This window comes from Anoplopoma fimbria, chromosome 13 (genome assembly GCF_027596085.1).
Source record: "Anoplopoma fimbria isolate UVic2021 breed Golden Eagle Sablefish chromosome 13, Afim_UVic_2022, whole genome shotgun sequence".
NCBI classification, from domain to species: Eukaryota; Metazoa; Chordata; class Actinopteri; order Perciformes; family Anoplopomatidae; genus Anoplopoma; species Anoplopoma fimbria.
This window is the reverse complement of record NC_072461.1, coordinates 3988482-4005100: the sequence shown is the minus strand read 5'-3', so window position 1 is coordinate 4005100 and position 16619 is coordinate 3988482. Positions and strand designations below refer to the sequence as shown.

Sequence of the window (16619 nt, the reverse complement as noted above, 5' to 3'; positions counted from 1 at the left end):
CTATTCTGGATCCTCTTCACCATTCAAATTGATTTAGAAGTCATAATGCTGGTCAGTGGCAGACAGTGTAAAGGGTCAACATAAACACAGCAAGAACTTTAGCAAGAGATAATCTGTTTAAAAAAAATAAAATAAAAAAATAAAAGATACAGGTCTATCAAATACTTCCTCATCTGATGTTACCAAGGTTCCCTGAACTCGAACAGACAGTGAATGTAGCAAACGGGGTGGACGGTGTGCGTTGGTGGGTGGTCCTGAGGCCGTGTGTCTTCCCATCACCTGGTGGGAAGAGTGAAAGTGAAGGGGTTGTATTTGCTCGAATTATTTAGCACCTCATTGACAAAAGAGCGGGGAATCTGACCCTGGTACAAGGCGCTGCCAGAGCTCGTGTTTCATCCAGCACCGGGTTACGCTCTGCTTTCTGCTGTTGTGCTGTCATCTTTGATGTTTGATCTTCCAAGAGCTGACCCATTGATGATTACGATCTGCTTCAGACATTTAAGCAATGCTTAAACACATTTTAATAAATTTGTAATGTTTTTTAAAAACAGTTTGGTGTACTGCTGTTGAAACATTTAAGCAATGTTGTACCATAGCCAGCAAAGGACAAAGGGGTCTCGCGTCATCTCCAGGCTCTAATACCTTCTGCAGGCCTGTGTTTGGGTGTGATGGTGCCAGCTGCCTCACCAGCGCCAATGTAGGAGTTAGTATTACTGTGTGTGTGTGTGTGTGTGTGTGTGTGTGTGTGTGTGTGTGTGTGTGTGTGTGTGTGTGTGTGTGTGTCCGTGTGTGTGTGACTCGAAATGTTAAGTTAGAAGATCTCAAGCAAAATTGATTATTGCAATGGACTTGTGACAAGAGTTCTGCAAGAGTCTTGACCAAATCCAAAAGAACAGCCCACATCACTCCAGTTCTTTAATCCCCCAGAATGACTTTACAAAAAGCCCCAAAAGTGCATAAAAATATGCAGCTCAACTATATACTATATACTATTGCTTTGCTTTAAGGTAGATGTGCACATATCAAGTATCCTTTTCTGATCTTAGGTTTCTTTTGGGCAGCATTGTCTTTCCCTATGAAACTGTTTCCACCATTTTCAATAATGACAGAAACATCATTATCAACAATTTATTCAACATAAGAACATTTTGTATTTTGAAAAAAAACAATAAACTGTCACTTATAAGAATAATCTGAATGGAAACATAAGAAGACATCATTCTGAGGTTAAAGAGTTTTAAACATGACAAAAGTCTGGCCCTTGATTCATAAAAAGTCAAACTTGGTTTAGATGCTTGGAGTCGTTACCTTGATGGAACAGTGAGTTGGAGTTTTTACAAATTAGCCTCTCCAGTGTAATCTGAATTTTTATTCAAATGATATCAGATTCATTTGACAAATATATCAATTTAAACCTGTTACACCAGCAAAACAGGCCAACTACCTATCTCCGTACACAAGTTTTGACTTATTACAAATTATTACATTAAAAACAAAACACATGATTTATCCTAAACATAAGTATTACCTCTTAAAAAACAAACCTGATTCACAAAGTTTTTATACCCCAAAAAACCACTACATTTCATGTTGAAGGCACATCAGAACTATCAACCAAATAAATATATAGACAGATAGATAACAGATAGATTTATATATATGTATGTTTTTACTTAAACTTCCCAGAAAATAACACTGTTGCAAGTTGTGCTTTTGGAGTAAAGCTTTGTGAAAAAGGTTTGCAAAATAAAATACAATATGATATGACATAAAATAACATGAGGCAAACAAAATGAAGTATATATGAATGTAAATATAAAGAGATAGTTATGTTACTTATCCAACAAATCAAGTTTACTGGAATCTCACTTTTTTTAAATGACAGACTGGTTCTGCCAAAGCTTTTAGCTGCTGGGAAGATGCCACAGCGTACAGCAGGACATACTGAGGAGACCCCTCTGTCTTTAGGCAGGCATATATAGTATTACATCTTGGTATAAAAAACACACAAATACTTTTTTTGTCATTTCAATTTGGAAGGGCATTGCAAAATAAAGGCTGCCCATTCTAATTTTTTCAAAATATATTTTTCTTATCTTTCTCCACGAAAAAACGTATCCATAAGAAAATAACATATTTTGCAGTTTCAGGTAATGCTACTTCGATGTCACAGTGATATGCTTTTATGCGGTTAAGACTCCTTACTGTGGTAATCACTGATAACAAACAACTGTTTGACCACAGCTGGACTAAGGACAAGCAGACCACTGAGCCACTTAAAACTCAAAGGTTGTTGGCATGTAGCATTCAAAGACATTTTCCACATCAAGTGTTGGCTTTTTAATCTGTGTAGGTATCAAACTGTGACATGCAACATTTATAGACAGGATTTATGCAGCAACACAATTCAATATTTTGATTCCTATTAACACATCTTCTAACAAATCATTTTTGAATCAAAAATTCAAATATTCATGAACATTTAGATTTAACTGTTTAATCATTGGATGTTTTTAACGGCATGAGCCTCGTAAAAACATTTTCTTGGAGGAAGTCGAAAAAAGACCATACCAGATTTGAATCTCAAATGCATTTATATATTTATTTCCATATTTGTGCAGTATAACCAACCTGTCTGATCTCGTTTTTATGTAATGGTTGTAACGTTTCACCCATTAAGCCAACATCAGCCGTGATCATGCCTTAGTGGTGGGCCTTTTTCAGGTGGCAGGTGCAGACTGTATGACCGGAGCTGGTGCTGGGGCTGGAGCTCTGCTGCACCTCCTCCCTGTACTTAGGCTGCTCTTTGGGCTTGGGCTCCTCTCTCCGCTTTTCAACCTCCTCTGCCTCCCTGACCTTTCTGACCTCCTGGCGCGGCGACGACCTGACGTCTCTGCCCCTCTCACCCACCAGAGCCTTGGAGGGCATGCGCAGGTGCTTGGGGGAGGCCATGCTCTGAGTCTGCACCCTCTTGACGTGGTCGACGGCGTAAGGCCTCTCCTGGGGCTCGCTTGAATTTTTGCGTGCGCCTGTTTTATCAGCCACATTCTTCTTGTTTGGATGAAGAGGGGGTTTGTAGGCCTCCAGCTTGCGCTTGTGACTCATGGCAGTGGCACAGCAGATGATGAAGACCATGACGATGAGAAGAGAGGTCACGACGATGATGATGAGCAAATTCTCCTGCAGGAAGTCCACAACTCGAGTGAAGACGAAGTCCTTCAGGCGGATCATGGTGGTGGTGATGGAGTTGGTGAGGCTGGGCGCTCCAGTGGCAGCGGAGATCTGAACAGGTGCTCGGGTGGAGAAAGAGGTTGGAAAAATAAGCTCCAGCTCTGCTTCATCACCACTGCCGTCCATGGATGTGTTGTAGAACAGAGGAGTGGCGTGACACAGCGAGAGCAGCGTCACACAGGTGACGACAAAGAACAAACGGGACTTCATCTTCTCCTTTGAGTCCTGCAACAACAACAACAGCTATCTTGAATTTAGGATCAAATGAGGAAATACATGTATTTCCATATCTAATCTAACACAGAGGCTTGAGACCACTAAAGGCTAGAGCCTGGAAGTGGTTAGCTTAGCTTAGTAATAGACTGTAAAAGTGGAAACAGCTAGCCTGGCTCTGTCTAAATGATACAGAAACCATCTACTAGCAGCAACCATCTCACTAATGAACACTTCATCTAGTTTGTTTCATCCACATACACACAGAACAGATTTAAAAAGAGTTATGCGCTGTTGCTATTTCTTGGCAACCAACGTTTCTTGGTCCTGTTGCAGTGACTTCCTGAAGTCTGCTGGTTGCCTAGCAACCTCAAAATATAACAAGAGACTAGCCGTAAAAGTGCTGGTAGTTGAACATTTTAATTTGACCGAGCCAGGCTAGCTGTTTCTTTATGCTAACCTAAGCTACTCGCCTCCTGGCTCTCGCCTCATATTTATTGAATATACATGAAAGTGGTATAAATCTTCTCATCTAAGGGTACTGAACTTCAATGGCAAACAATTTCTTGAAAATTAAAGAAATGTCACAGTGAGTCCACAACTGTAAAAGCAAAAGTTAAAGAGAAGTCTGAATAAACTATTAAAAAAACGTGTGTGTTGCCTATCTTTTAAATCATCTTGTGACCCCTTAGATTTTTCTTGCGACGCATTGCCAACACTTGATTGCGTCAAGCAGTCTTTCATGCAAAAGAAACATACTAAGAAAATAAAACAATGTGTTTAACATCTGTTTCCATCTGAAATGCAACTCTAGTATTCAATCCTCAAGTTCTCAGGTTTTCTAGGGTGTCTGCCGTTGCCCATCTTGGAACAGATCTATTTTAGCAGGCCGTTGAGCTGCCATTACTTATTTGGGGTGGAGACAGTGAGTTTGGTGCTGTAGGCCTTATAATTTGTAAAGGAGAGGGAGGCCACCCATCCACCACACCAAAGCCAGGAGGAAGCTATATTCCAGGGGAGCACAGAGGCTGTGGCCTCTATATTTACACTGGGCAGCAGCTGCAGTAGGCGACACCAGCCCACAGCAGCACAGACCTGAGGAAGATATTTCTGCTTCCAGTAAAACCAGCATTTACTGACAGTACAACTGAGTGAATAAACTTCCAGACCCAATATTACTTTTCTTCCATCCTTCTTCTTCTCAATGTGAAGTCAAGCTCTAACAAAGAAAACCAGTGGTGCAGCGCTCGGTCTGTTACCATTTAGAACAGACAGTATAATTACAAAGTGCTAAGCTGTAAAGACAAGCTTCTAATCAGCATCATGCTATAGTGAACCTGCTGCTCTGATTTACACAGTGTGAAACCCCCTCCCTGTGTGGTCGAACATACAGTATGTACTCTGCTGGACCACATGGTAGGCTGGGTCTTCCTCCTTGGATGTAAAGCTATAGGACAGCACTGCCCCTTGAATCCTCATAATTATAGCCATAATTACATTCCCCGTACTTTACTGGAGGGTCCACATTACCTTCAACTGAAGGCCATCAGTCACCACATATGCAATTAACCAAATCTGTGACATCTGAGTGCTTAATGTCTCTAACTTTTGAATTTTCCTTAAATCTACGGCAGCATCTTTTTACGGCTGCATCTTTACTTCAAATAGAAATGTCCTAGATGACTTGGCCATTTTTAATTACACAGTTACTCCAAATTCAGTCTGACAGACGTAGTAGTTTTGGAAAAGTTAGAGTCTCAACCATAAAATTAAAATAAGCATTAAGTTGCAAAGATGGAGCCACTGGCAGAGGTAATACCATTTTAAAGCATATTCTTAGATATTAACACATTGTAAACATACACATATTACATATTTGGTAACCCGCAGTACAGTAGATTAGACACACAGGCTACATATTCATTACATCATTAATGGAGGGTCCAAAGAAGCATTCAGATCTTTTATAAGTAAAAGTGGCATTGCAACAATGTAAAATATACCATTACAATTTAAAGCCCAACATAATCTTAATTATGTAAAACTGCTAAAGTATTAGCAAAATATACTTAAAATATCAAATGTAAAAGTCCTTGTTTACCATATCTTAAAAACTGAAAATCTATAAAGTAACTGTAAATATTAAATAATTGCAGTGCATTATAAAGTACAATATTCCTCCCTGAAATGTAGTGGAGTTTAAGTATAACGTGAAATGGAAATACTCAAGTAAAGTACAAGTATCATAAAATTACAGTTCTTGAGTAAATGTACTTATTTAAATTCAACCACCACATCTTAGTTTTATTTTAACTTTAAACAATATGAACCAATGGATCATAAGATTTGGATACACAGATTGCTATGAAATAAATAAATAATTCTGTGGTTTTAACTTGCTTTAAATTCTTTACAAATATAAACACATACTTACAGAACGTGTTATCCTGGATTTCTCCTCTAAACAGCACAACGCAGTGCAGAAGACAGAGAGGAAAATAAAGGGGAGACAACGTAACAAGAAGAAAGTAAGAGTGAAAGTTTCCCAGCATCCGTCCTCCTCGCTGAGATGTACTGACTGTTTTTTTTACTGAGCTCTAAAAAGTCTGCTCACTGCAAAACTATGTCCATCCCTCTATTTCCAACCTCTCCTCCCTCTTTCTACCTCCCTTACACATTCTTCTTCCTGCTGAATTTACGGGGTGTCCATTTGGGATTGAACCTTTTTACTGTACTTTTTTTTTCTGAATTATGATAGAGAGAACAGCGATGTATCCTGTAAATAATGACATTTTCTCATACAAGAGAAATACTAAAAGGTCTCTAGAAAGGGTCTTCAGTTTGTATGCTTTTATAATGTACCACAATGTGTGTTGATTCATTCAACTTTGGACTGTTTAAACTTAAACCGAGCCTGAGCTTTCAGCTTTGAAACTCACTGCAGAGGCATTGCAGTGAGAACATGAGTCCCATGTTTTAAGGAAATGGGTATTTCTGTCCTTCGCGGGGCGAGTCCCACTGAGTCCTCTCTAATTAAGTCCCCGTTGATTACAGCCTGTCTCTGCAGGGCACACAAGACCAGCGCAGAGAGAAAGCAAGCCCTCTCATCCCAAAACACATGTACAGAGCCAATATATAAACTTCATGGTCTTTTAGCAGCACTTATCTCTGGATGTGTCTCTAAATATACAGGTTGTCTATTTCAGGATATTGATATTATACCTGATCAGCATGAGATTTAGTTATGAAAGGGGAGCAATTCCCCGGGTTCAGGATGCAAACAATCTTGAGTGAGGGATTCTTGATACCATTTCTTTGTGTTTAGCTGGACCAAAGACTTGTACTGAAATAGTGTTTGGTTATTTTTGGTGGCTCAGACACAGCAGTTCTTTGGTTAACTTTATTTATATTCAATCAGCTGTACACTCCAACATCTATTTCTGGCAGTCTGTTTAATAAGCGTTTGCCAGTAGAGTTTGGGTCAGTTTATGAATAAGAATGGCAATAATTAAAACAAAGAATATATGTCTAGTTTTCATAACACTAATGTTAATCTGACCTTTAAAATGATTTGGCTGGTAATATTTCACCAAATCCAAAGAAAAACATCAAAACCAAACTAAATATTTTCTGTTTAGCCAAAGCCTGATGTCGCTTATTCCTCTGCGCCACAAAGCCACATTTGTCCTAAAAATATTAAAGACAAATAAATGATCAACACTGATGCACTAGCTGACATTTCCCCCCGCCTTTACAATAAACATGGACAGTGTAGATTATTTAGAGTCAATCACACACACAGTGTCCTGCTGGCGTAAACTCACTGGAGCACCGAAAGTGTGCAGCTAAAAATAGTCTAGAACAAATGTACCCTTGTCGGAGTTATAATTCTTCAAAACTACAGTGCCCAGCTGTTTAAGGAAACAACAATTTTTTCAAGATTTATGTTCTCAAGATAACACATTTGACAGGCTAACAAAGTAGTATATTATCAAAGATTTGGATTCCTTGTTGATTTTGGTCTTTTCATGGAGTTTGTTGACAAGAAAAAATATAGTCCAACACCAGCCTTAACCTTCAAAGAATCTGAGGCTTTATTTCCATGACTGTCTTCCGCTTTGTTTGACTGCAGGTTCAGATTTGTTGTACTCAAACCGTGGACTTTGAGCTAGCATCGAAAAGGCTCAAACCTATCCGTTTAATGAGGACAATTTCAAAAACCGAAAGCAAAAGAGAGAATGAGGCCATTTTAAAAAGTCTTTATTATTTTTTTCTTATAATCAATGTTTGATGCTTGAAGCAAGAATAATGAACAAAAATGCTGAGCAGACCTCCAACATGAGGCGTCATCCTGGTTCATTTTGGTCTGATTTTCTTTCTTGATATTTGTACGACCTCCGACATTAACAGAGGCTCTGCTTTACTCATGATGCATTATGGCAAGGTGCAGGGAACACAGACAAAGAAACATTTAAAAATACACCTCCCACACAAATTCCCTCTTCAGCACAGCCACATAACAAAGATGAAAAAAAAAAAAAAAAAAAAAGTATGGTCATGTTATTTACACAGCTTTCACTCGGTTTTCTAGACCTAAATAACAAACACACATCTATCTTTCAACTGCACATTTCTCCAACCTACAGAGTCCCTTTGGGTCGCTACTCACTACTCCTCCGCAAAACTTCCCTCTCGTGCCAACAGTGCTATAAAGAACCCATAGAGTGGCAGAGAGAGCAGTATATTCTGTGTCAGACACACATTTCTATAAGCCCTCCTGTTATTTCCTGTTGCTAATATTCTACGACTCGCTGCTCAAATTGCATCTCAAAGCCACGATGACTCAAAAGGCTGCTGACGGCTTCTCGGTTTGACATCATTTTATAAGATGTTTTAAATACCCGTACCGAGGTGCAAAGTGTCAGAATGTCAGGGTCACATTGCTTACTAACAAACCTCGACCAGTAATGTTGCCTGGTGCATAGTGGGATGGATTGGCAGGACTTGGTGATGTCATCCACAACAGGGTCCTTTGAACATAGTGTTTTTTTTTTTACAATAGCACCTCAAAGTGGTTTTGGATCTGGGCACCTATCAACTCTTCCATTTACTACACAAACCTACTCTCACAACAGTCTCCTACAAACACTTCCATGGTCATCTCTATGGCACTTTCAGGTCTTTACAGTGGTAACAAATATTGAAGGCAAACAACAGACTGAACCTTTTACCCGTGTCAGCTCTTCACTGGGAAACAAATCTAAAACATCAAGAGGAGCTTTCATCACAGCTGTCTGGTCAAAACAGCTCAGACTGGACAATTCAATAGTTGCTTGATTTTGTGATAACTATACTGAACGGGAGCTTCTGAGAAATAAACCATTAAAAAAAAAAAAAAAAAAAAAAGTGGAAGTGCTAAGAGGGATATAAGCACAGCTGGAACAAGAAACAGGCTAAAATTAACAGTGAAGCAATACCCAACTATTCAATTCATCCAGGTCAGAGGCAAGTCTTGGACATTCTACCGTGAGTCCATTTCATAACCCTCCCCGCCCTCCCCCAACAAGAAACAAAGCAGGAACATCCACAGTGACAGGTACCCAAAAGACCAAAGACATGAGGCACATATTCACACACAATCTAGGCCTTTAAGGTCCATCATGAACAGTTTCTGTAGCAATCTCCAGTTTTATCACCAGAAGGTTTTAAATAGTCAAGTCATGTGATTGATGTGTCATTTCATGTCAATTCCTGTTTTTGTTTGTACAAAAGATACAGATCTGAGATGGCATTTAATACAAAGGAACAGTGACAGAAAATAATCCCACGACACTTGACTAAACACTGAGGTCGGTGACTGAACCTCTGACAGAAACGAAGCAGAGCTAAGGTCTGAAATCCACAAAGTCGGTGTTTTTCATGGGCAGGACATAAATGTCACAATAACATCCAACCAGTGTGAACTTGTCACTACAGCAGAGTGTTAACAGAGAGAAAAACATGATAGAAATATCTTTTCCCCCCCGACACCAAAACCTGCCAATGAGATTTGTGGAATGTGTTTGTCACTTTCTCCAATAAGCACACAGTGAATGTTGTTAATGAAGCAAGACGGAGAGGAATGCTTGTTTACGTGGACTATTGTCCACAGTCAGAATGAAGGGAAGCGACAGGAATGAGAAGAAAAGGCAAAAAGAAGGAGTTAATTTGTGCAGCTTTAACACGGACAGCAAGAATTATCATTTATGTAATGTCTGGGTGGAGACTGTGGCAGCTAAATGGGTCCTGTTTACGCCTCATTACAGAGTTTAAGATCTTCCTAGCATAACCATTCATTATATTCAAATTATTTTAATTTCATAGATAATAATTGATGATGTCCTTACATAACCAGTGGCAGCACTGGGTGTCCCCGTTTGCATTTTGAGAAAGAAATACTGATAAGGAGGTGTAAACAAAATGTCAAATTTGGCAACATTATAATTTTGGGGCATAGTAACATGAAACACTGAGATCTACTTAAAAAATATTTTGGCTATGCAATGGCAAATGCGGACTATTGATATTGGAATTCTCTTGGTCATATTTCTTAAATGCAAAGGAATATGTAAGACCTTTTTTTATACAAGTAGACAAAATAAAATAAAAAGACTGCCACACAATAAAAGGAATAGAGTCCTTTGTCACCGAAAAGTAAAAAGAGTATTTTGTACTAAATTTGCCACACGTCCTTATTCCACCTGTGTTAAACTGAGGGTCGGGGGCTGGCTAAGAAAAAGTTCAACTGGAATGTTGCTAGGGATCGTTGCTAGGCAGGCCTCAGACGAAACACTGTCATTGAGATAGGCAGTGACTGATCCCGCCCACCCCCCAGCCAATGGAACGTCCTGAATTGTAGCGGGTTGGGTAAAGGGTCCCTAAATGGCGATTTTGGACATTTGCTCTTCAAGTTTGATGATTCGCTTCTCCTGACTGCTGACCAGGTCCTTGAGAGATTTGATTTCTTTCAAGATCTCCTCCAGCTTGGCTTCAGATTTCTGTGGGAGACACAAGACACAAATGAGACTTAATGACATGTTTGTAGTCTTTTTTTAATCTCTACACTGCTACAACCGCCCTGCTGTGAAACCGACTCACAACTACAGTCACATTTGAACCAATACCAAACCAAAAAGGTACGTCACACTAGTAAAAAAGACACTTCCTGTCTCAAAGCTGCTACCTACAGTCTTGGACTGTAGATGCCATGTGGCAGGGCCTGGTACTCTGAGGGTTAACATGTTTCGCCAGCAGCTTGAGCCCAGTGGGCTGTGATTACAGAGCAGAACTGCTTAGAGACACATGGGCTGGGTCCCAGGCGGGTGGCTATGTTGTGGGTGAGGTGCGGCAGGACGCCCAGCAGCAGGCGCCCAGAACAGCAACAGACCCCTCAGTTTGTGGGTCAGAGAGTGGGTTGAACAACATCTACAAACCACCTAATGAAGACAGCCAGCAAATCTGCCCTGCTCCGAACATATACAATTTGTCTGCTTAACATCGTCAGTCCCAGAGAGGCAGCTATGCAGCGATAATGCAGTGGTGAGGGGCATTAATGACGGAGATGGTTGTCCATTCAATGATAACCCTGGGATATATATTAGTTTTAACTTTTTTATTGTTCATCATCCCAATCATGTGAGGGATGTTTTGGTGGGGTAGACAAAACGTGTTCTTAGTCAATTATTCATCTTAAAAAACACTGAAAACACAGAAATGTTCACTTAGACTTCCCAATATTATGTCTAGAGATTAAACAGTAAGTTGATCAATCCCCCCCCAAAAAAGCAGTAACAATTACATAAATGAATCATTTAAGGATTTGTTTGAGAAATAGTAACAAACATTCCTTAGTCCCAGTTTCTCTATTATCAGGATTTGCAACAGGATTGCTTTTCTTTGTCTCATGTGACAGTAAACTGAACATCTTTCTTTTTTGATTTTGGACCGTTTGTCAGACAAAACAAACTGTATCAAGATGTCAATTTGGCCTTTGGGGAAATTTTAATTCTCATTATATTCTGACATTTTATAGACCAAACGATATTTTGAGAAAATAGTTGGCAGATTTTTATGATAATTCAATTTTCTTTTTGTTGTTGCAGCCCTAATGCAGTCAAAGAATGAACTACCTCTTCTGATATTGTGAGCCATAGCAGAAGAAAATCTGTTGTTTCATATTGCCCAGTTCTCCTGAGTGGAAAATTGACTATGTAATGTAATCCTGCAATACATTTATCAGACATTCTGGAGATCTTGGAAAGATCAAATACTCACAATCAATGGAGTCGGAGAGGCAGACTTGTTGGCAGGGCTTGAGTTCTCCGTGTTCTTGGCGTCCAAAATGTTCTTTTTGACCACCTTGAATTCACGGTTCTTGCCCGGGGCGTAGCCGTTCTTGAGGGAGATGAGGATGGGTTCTCCATTCTTCCCATCAAACCAATCCTCAGCCTCCAGGGAAGGGTCGGGTCCAGATGTGTCCGGGTACAAGTCGTCCTGGAACAGGTCCGACTGTAGAGAAAGGGACAAGCTTTGAGGAAATTTCTAAAACCAGCGTATAATTAAAGAAGGCCTCACTTGTCTGCCTGTGATTCAACATCTAGATTAGAGGTCTGGGACTGACTGAGAAGTGGCCATTCAGGACTAGGACTCACCTTTCTCGGTACGGTCATCACGATAGGCTCACACTTCCTTTCATGCAGTTTATAGAACCTGGCAACATATAAATTCACAACAATTACCCACAATTCAATGGAATACCAAACAACAAAGGCAACAGACAGTGTTCTAGTGCAGTTTACTGTGGACTGTCCCGAGCGGGGTTAATGATTATGTCATGATCATGTTCTGCCTCCTAGTGGTGAAGTTAGGAACTCCATATTAGATCTGGTTGACTATATCCAAAACAAATTCTGGTGTTAAGAGATTATTATTACCCTACCTCGCAATTTCACACTTATTGACATCAAGGCCCCTCTTGGGCATGTAGCCCATTCCCCTCTGGGGCTCCTTGGTGGCAAAGGTGCTGAGGAAGTGAACATATGGAGCCTCATCTGTGATTTCAAAGTAACGGATGCTGCTGTCACCCTGCGAAGAAATAAAGAAGTGTTTTATTTCTGTAATCAGCGAAATGTGAACCTAACTATTGAGTGTCCACAAAAAAAAAAAAAAAAAAAAAAACGTACCTTCCCACAGAGGTAAACGACACTGGTGTCTGGGTCATAGAAGGGCAAGAGCACTCCGTTGCTGCTGTCCATCTCATTAACAGTCATGGGCTCCTCCATATTATTCTAAGAAAAGCATGAAAAATATTAAATCTGTTCTGTTGCAGAGACTAACAATACAGAAATGTAGGGCAGAATAGAGGGCTTTCAAAAAACAGGAAAAAATGGTTTATTGATTTACTTTTAAAAAGGTGAGAATAAAGAAGCAGATTTCCTGGTTATAAAATTGTGAATATGCTGTTTATTTTTTAACTTTTGTGTACTATTTTGTTAACACTGTGGACTTAATTGAAAGGCTCGCTCTCTGAAAAGTCTGAAGACTGTTGTGGAAATGCAGGATTGCAAGGTCTTAAGAAAACTCCAAGACTTATAGTTCAGGCAATTGAATAGAATATTATAACAGTTTGAAACGAAGAACCAATAATCACTGAACTAATGAAGTGCAGTCAGAATACATGAAGCAGCTTACCACGTTCCAGAGGGCCAGCTGCCTCTCACTCATGCGACTGAAACCCGTGGTGAGGACGTTGCCATTAGAGAGGAAGATGGCTCTCATGGGTCGAGCGCCCTCGTGTGCCTTCTCTTTCTCCTGTGAAGAGTAGTTTACATTTCAGCATAACACCGGTGTGCTCAAGTCATCTCCTGAACACTTTATTATGTACACTTTTACTTTAGTATTTTAAGTGTAAGCTCTACTTTTAGATAAGTGCCAACACAAAACATTTTATTCAGTGTACACTTAATTGCTTTCACTTGTTTTCTATACAGGAATGAACCTACATCTATACAACCTATATTGTGATAATTTGGTTTCATACTTAATATACAATTTATAGGAAACAAAATAGTTACCTCTCATATACAATAAAATATAAAAAAGAGAAAAATGTCACAATAAATAAATCTTCTGAAAACTGCTTACAGCAACAATCATCTCCTTGCGGGGATCGATCACGCGGATGGCCTTGTCCTTGCAGGAGGTGCAGATGAGGCTACCGTTGCGGTTCCAGGACACGTTGTAAATGACATCCTGGTGCATGTCCTCCAGGTTGATCATAGCCTCTCCTGTGCCCACGTTCCAGATGATGATCTGGTTGTCACAACCTGAAGTGATATGAAAGTGAGCAGAAAAGCAGCACATCCAAGCCAAACACAATACGTATTGCCACTATGATGACATGCTACGACGCAACGACTTCTGTTCAAATAGAATTTCTGCGAGTTTTGTAGATTTAGGGACACGGAGACAGCTCTTACCTGCACTAAGAAGGACGTTGCGGGCTGTTGGGTGCCATGTGATGATGCCAACGCGCTTGGAGTGGCCCTCCAGTACCACCACTGGCTCAGACATTGCAGTAACAAGGCCATTCTCAGGAATCTGCCACACCTGTGGGGTCGTGAACAGGACAGAGGTCAGGAACAAAACAGACAGTGAAGCCTGCTGGAGGGACAACCATAATACCCCCGGTATTGGACAACATTTTTAAATTCTAAAAGTTTTTTTTGTGAATCCATCAGCCCCACCCTACCAATTGTATGAGTAAAATGGTAGTTACCAAAACGATCCTCTGGGGGGCAGCAGTGACTAAGAGTTCAGTTGCCAACAACAGCATTTTTAGATTTAGGGGACATGGGACATAGTCAAATTTAGTAAAATACAGTACAATAAGGTTTCCTCAACTAAAAATGATAAAAATGCAGTCTTATTTACCACTCACACAACAGGATTTTGATGATAAATTATTTAACTTAAGAGATTCAAAGTTGACACATGAAAGTGGTTTAACAAAAAAAGATACTTATTGTGTATGTAAAGTCCATCAAATACCTCAGTTCAATTATTGTCTGTGATTTTTTTTTTTTTTTTTTTTAAACACAACTGTTGAAGCTACTTGTGTCAAAGGGCATTCTGAAAAAAAAACCATAGTATTTGATATACAAGAGATACGTTTTATATGTAGGTGATAAAAGGTTTCCTGTATTACCGTTTCTGGCAAAAACTGTCATCTGCATATTGCATTTCATTTTGCATTTTCTGTCACACCAAGCTATCTCCAAACTATGAGTGAAGCACTCATAGCATTCATTGTTTAGCAATACACCTGTAGCATATATTCAACCACCTTTCTTAACATGCTAATAAATTAATAAATTGTAAAAAAAAAAAAAAAAAAAAAGAAAAAATGATGTAGCCACATCCACATCATGGTGCATATCAGTCTGCAGTTAAAGCGCCTACTTCCACCTAAACCAAACATCAACAGGAGCCTGTTTAGGCTGTGAGTTTTCCCTCCAAAGATCAAATTTTATGAAGAGAGGAACTATTGATGGTTTCTCTGTTCATTTCATAGCTTATACACCTGCACACATGAACTAAATATGGCATTGATTCAGAGTGGGTTTCACAGGAAGTCAGGACTTTCAGGTGAGGAAGTAGTAGCAGCAAACAAACAGTCAGCACACTAAACTCACTTCACTGCCCAAATAAGGACATATGGAGGAAAGTACAACTGCAGTCTCAAAACAGTTGGTGACCTCAGCTCAATAAACAGCTAAATCATTCCCCAGCTCTGATTACTACAACACATATTTAAGTCTAATCTAATCCAGAGGGTGAGGTCTGCACCCATCCCTGAGTTACAACAGTCTGGCCTTTTGCAATAAAAGCACCGTCACTTATCAACTCAACAATGTGTGTGTTGCATTACCCCCAATTAAGAGATCTGTGTTCAGGTGTAAAGGATGTGGCAAACCTTACCATCACTGTGCAGTCCTCCGAGCCGCTGGCGATGACATGATCATTGTGGGGGCACCAGTCGATGTCCAACACCGGGCCTGTGTGACCACACACTGTGGGGTAGGATTTGTCAATGCGTCCCGTCTGTAAAGACAAAGATAGACAACACAGAGCAATGAGATTAGTCTTACTCTGATCCTGCTCAGAGAACATTGGCCATGCTGGAGGAGTGAGCATGTTTTGAAACGGGTCAATTACAGTATAATCCTAAATCCCACCTGGAAAATTAAAATCACTCAAACACACGCAACATCTCAGAAAAGACGCTTTAACAGATTAATTCAATGGAGAAAAATTAAATGATGTGCGAGTGACGCAGCCTGAGGACAGAATCCGAACTGAGGGCGAACTTTGAAGGATCCAACTCATGTCTGTTAAAGTATGATGAATTTGCTTTTTTTGCAAAACTCTTCCATTGAATTTAATACAATAAAATCTTTTATTTGAGGATTTGGAAGTCACTTTAAAAAAAAGAAAACGATGACAGACATAGTAAGTCATTTTTGAAGACAGAACAAATTATAAAGGAAATTAGTTTTGGATTTGATTACAAAACATGACACAATACATTTTTACCCACATTTACAACCAGTCGGTCAGGTTGCATAAGACCAACTGTTTTGTCAAAATGTTTTAAGTTGTGAGGGGAAATCCCAGTCCTGAAAAAACCTCCTGCCAAGGGCTGTAGATTAGGAATTTTTAAACATTTGTAGTCCTTTTACAAGGCTCAACAAACTTAACAGCCTAAAGCCAGAAGCTCCGTTTGTCACAATCTCTCAGCCAAAATAAGAAGCTAAGGTTTTGTTAGTGCGCTTAGATGCAAACTGAGATTAAATTCAGCCCCTATTGGACCACCCGCAGTAATGAGGAAAGTTATTAGTGGTGACGTCATTATACAGTAGCCGTGCCAACAGATGCAGAGTTTTCCACAGTATCTCCTTACTTTAAAATGGTAACCCTGTATCAAACACAACTTATACAACTAATGGACTGGATGGCTACAAATGCATTCATGGTGCATAACAACACAAACACAAACCTACACACAAACAACCTTCAATTATACTGTACTACAGCCTCCTCTATCCTCCTAAAATCAGCTGGATTTGACCTCTGAA

At 39.7% G+C, this 16619-nt stretch overlaps 2 protein-coding genes across 2 annotated transcripts in view; both read right to left on the bottom strand.

Moving 5' to 3' along the window:
• Nucleotides 1-804: 804 nt before the first annotated feature.
• Nucleotides 805-5992, bottom strand: tmem119a (transmembrane protein 119a). The gene is made up of 2 exons (XM_054611494.1): nt 5879-5992; nt 805-3456 (listed from the first exon to the last, which is right to left on the bottom strand). Exon 2 carries the CDS (start codon nt 3439-3441, stop codon nt 2704-2706), a length of 738 nt encoding a protein of 245 aa, XP_054467469.1. The 5' UTR covers nt 3442-3456; nt 5879-5992; the 3' UTR covers nt 805-2703.
• Nucleotides 5993-7687: 1695 nt separating this feature from the next.
• coro1ca (coronin, actin binding protein, 1Ca) overlaps nt 7688-16619 on the bottom strand; it is a 32914-nt gene continuing 23982 nt past the window's right edge. Inside the window, exons 3-11 of the mRNA XM_054610781.1 lie at nt 15463-15585; nt 13962-14091; nt 13627-13808; nt 13174-13293; nt 12666-12770; nt 12422-12567; nt 12135-12192; nt 11758-11991; nt 7688-10481 (exon numbers count right to left, since the gene is read on the bottom strand). Of these exons, the coding sequence (XP_054466756.1) occupies nt 10362-10481; nt 11758-11991; nt 12135-12192; nt 12422-12567; nt 12666-12770; nt 13174-13293; nt 13627-13808; nt 13962-14091; nt 15463-15585 (1218 nt within the window). The 3' untranslated portion in view covers nt 7688-10361. The remainder of the gene's footprint in view (nt 10482-11757; nt 11992-12134; nt 12193-12421; nt 12568-12665; nt 12771-13173; nt 13294-13626; nt 13809-13961; nt 14092-15462; nt 15586-16619) is intronic.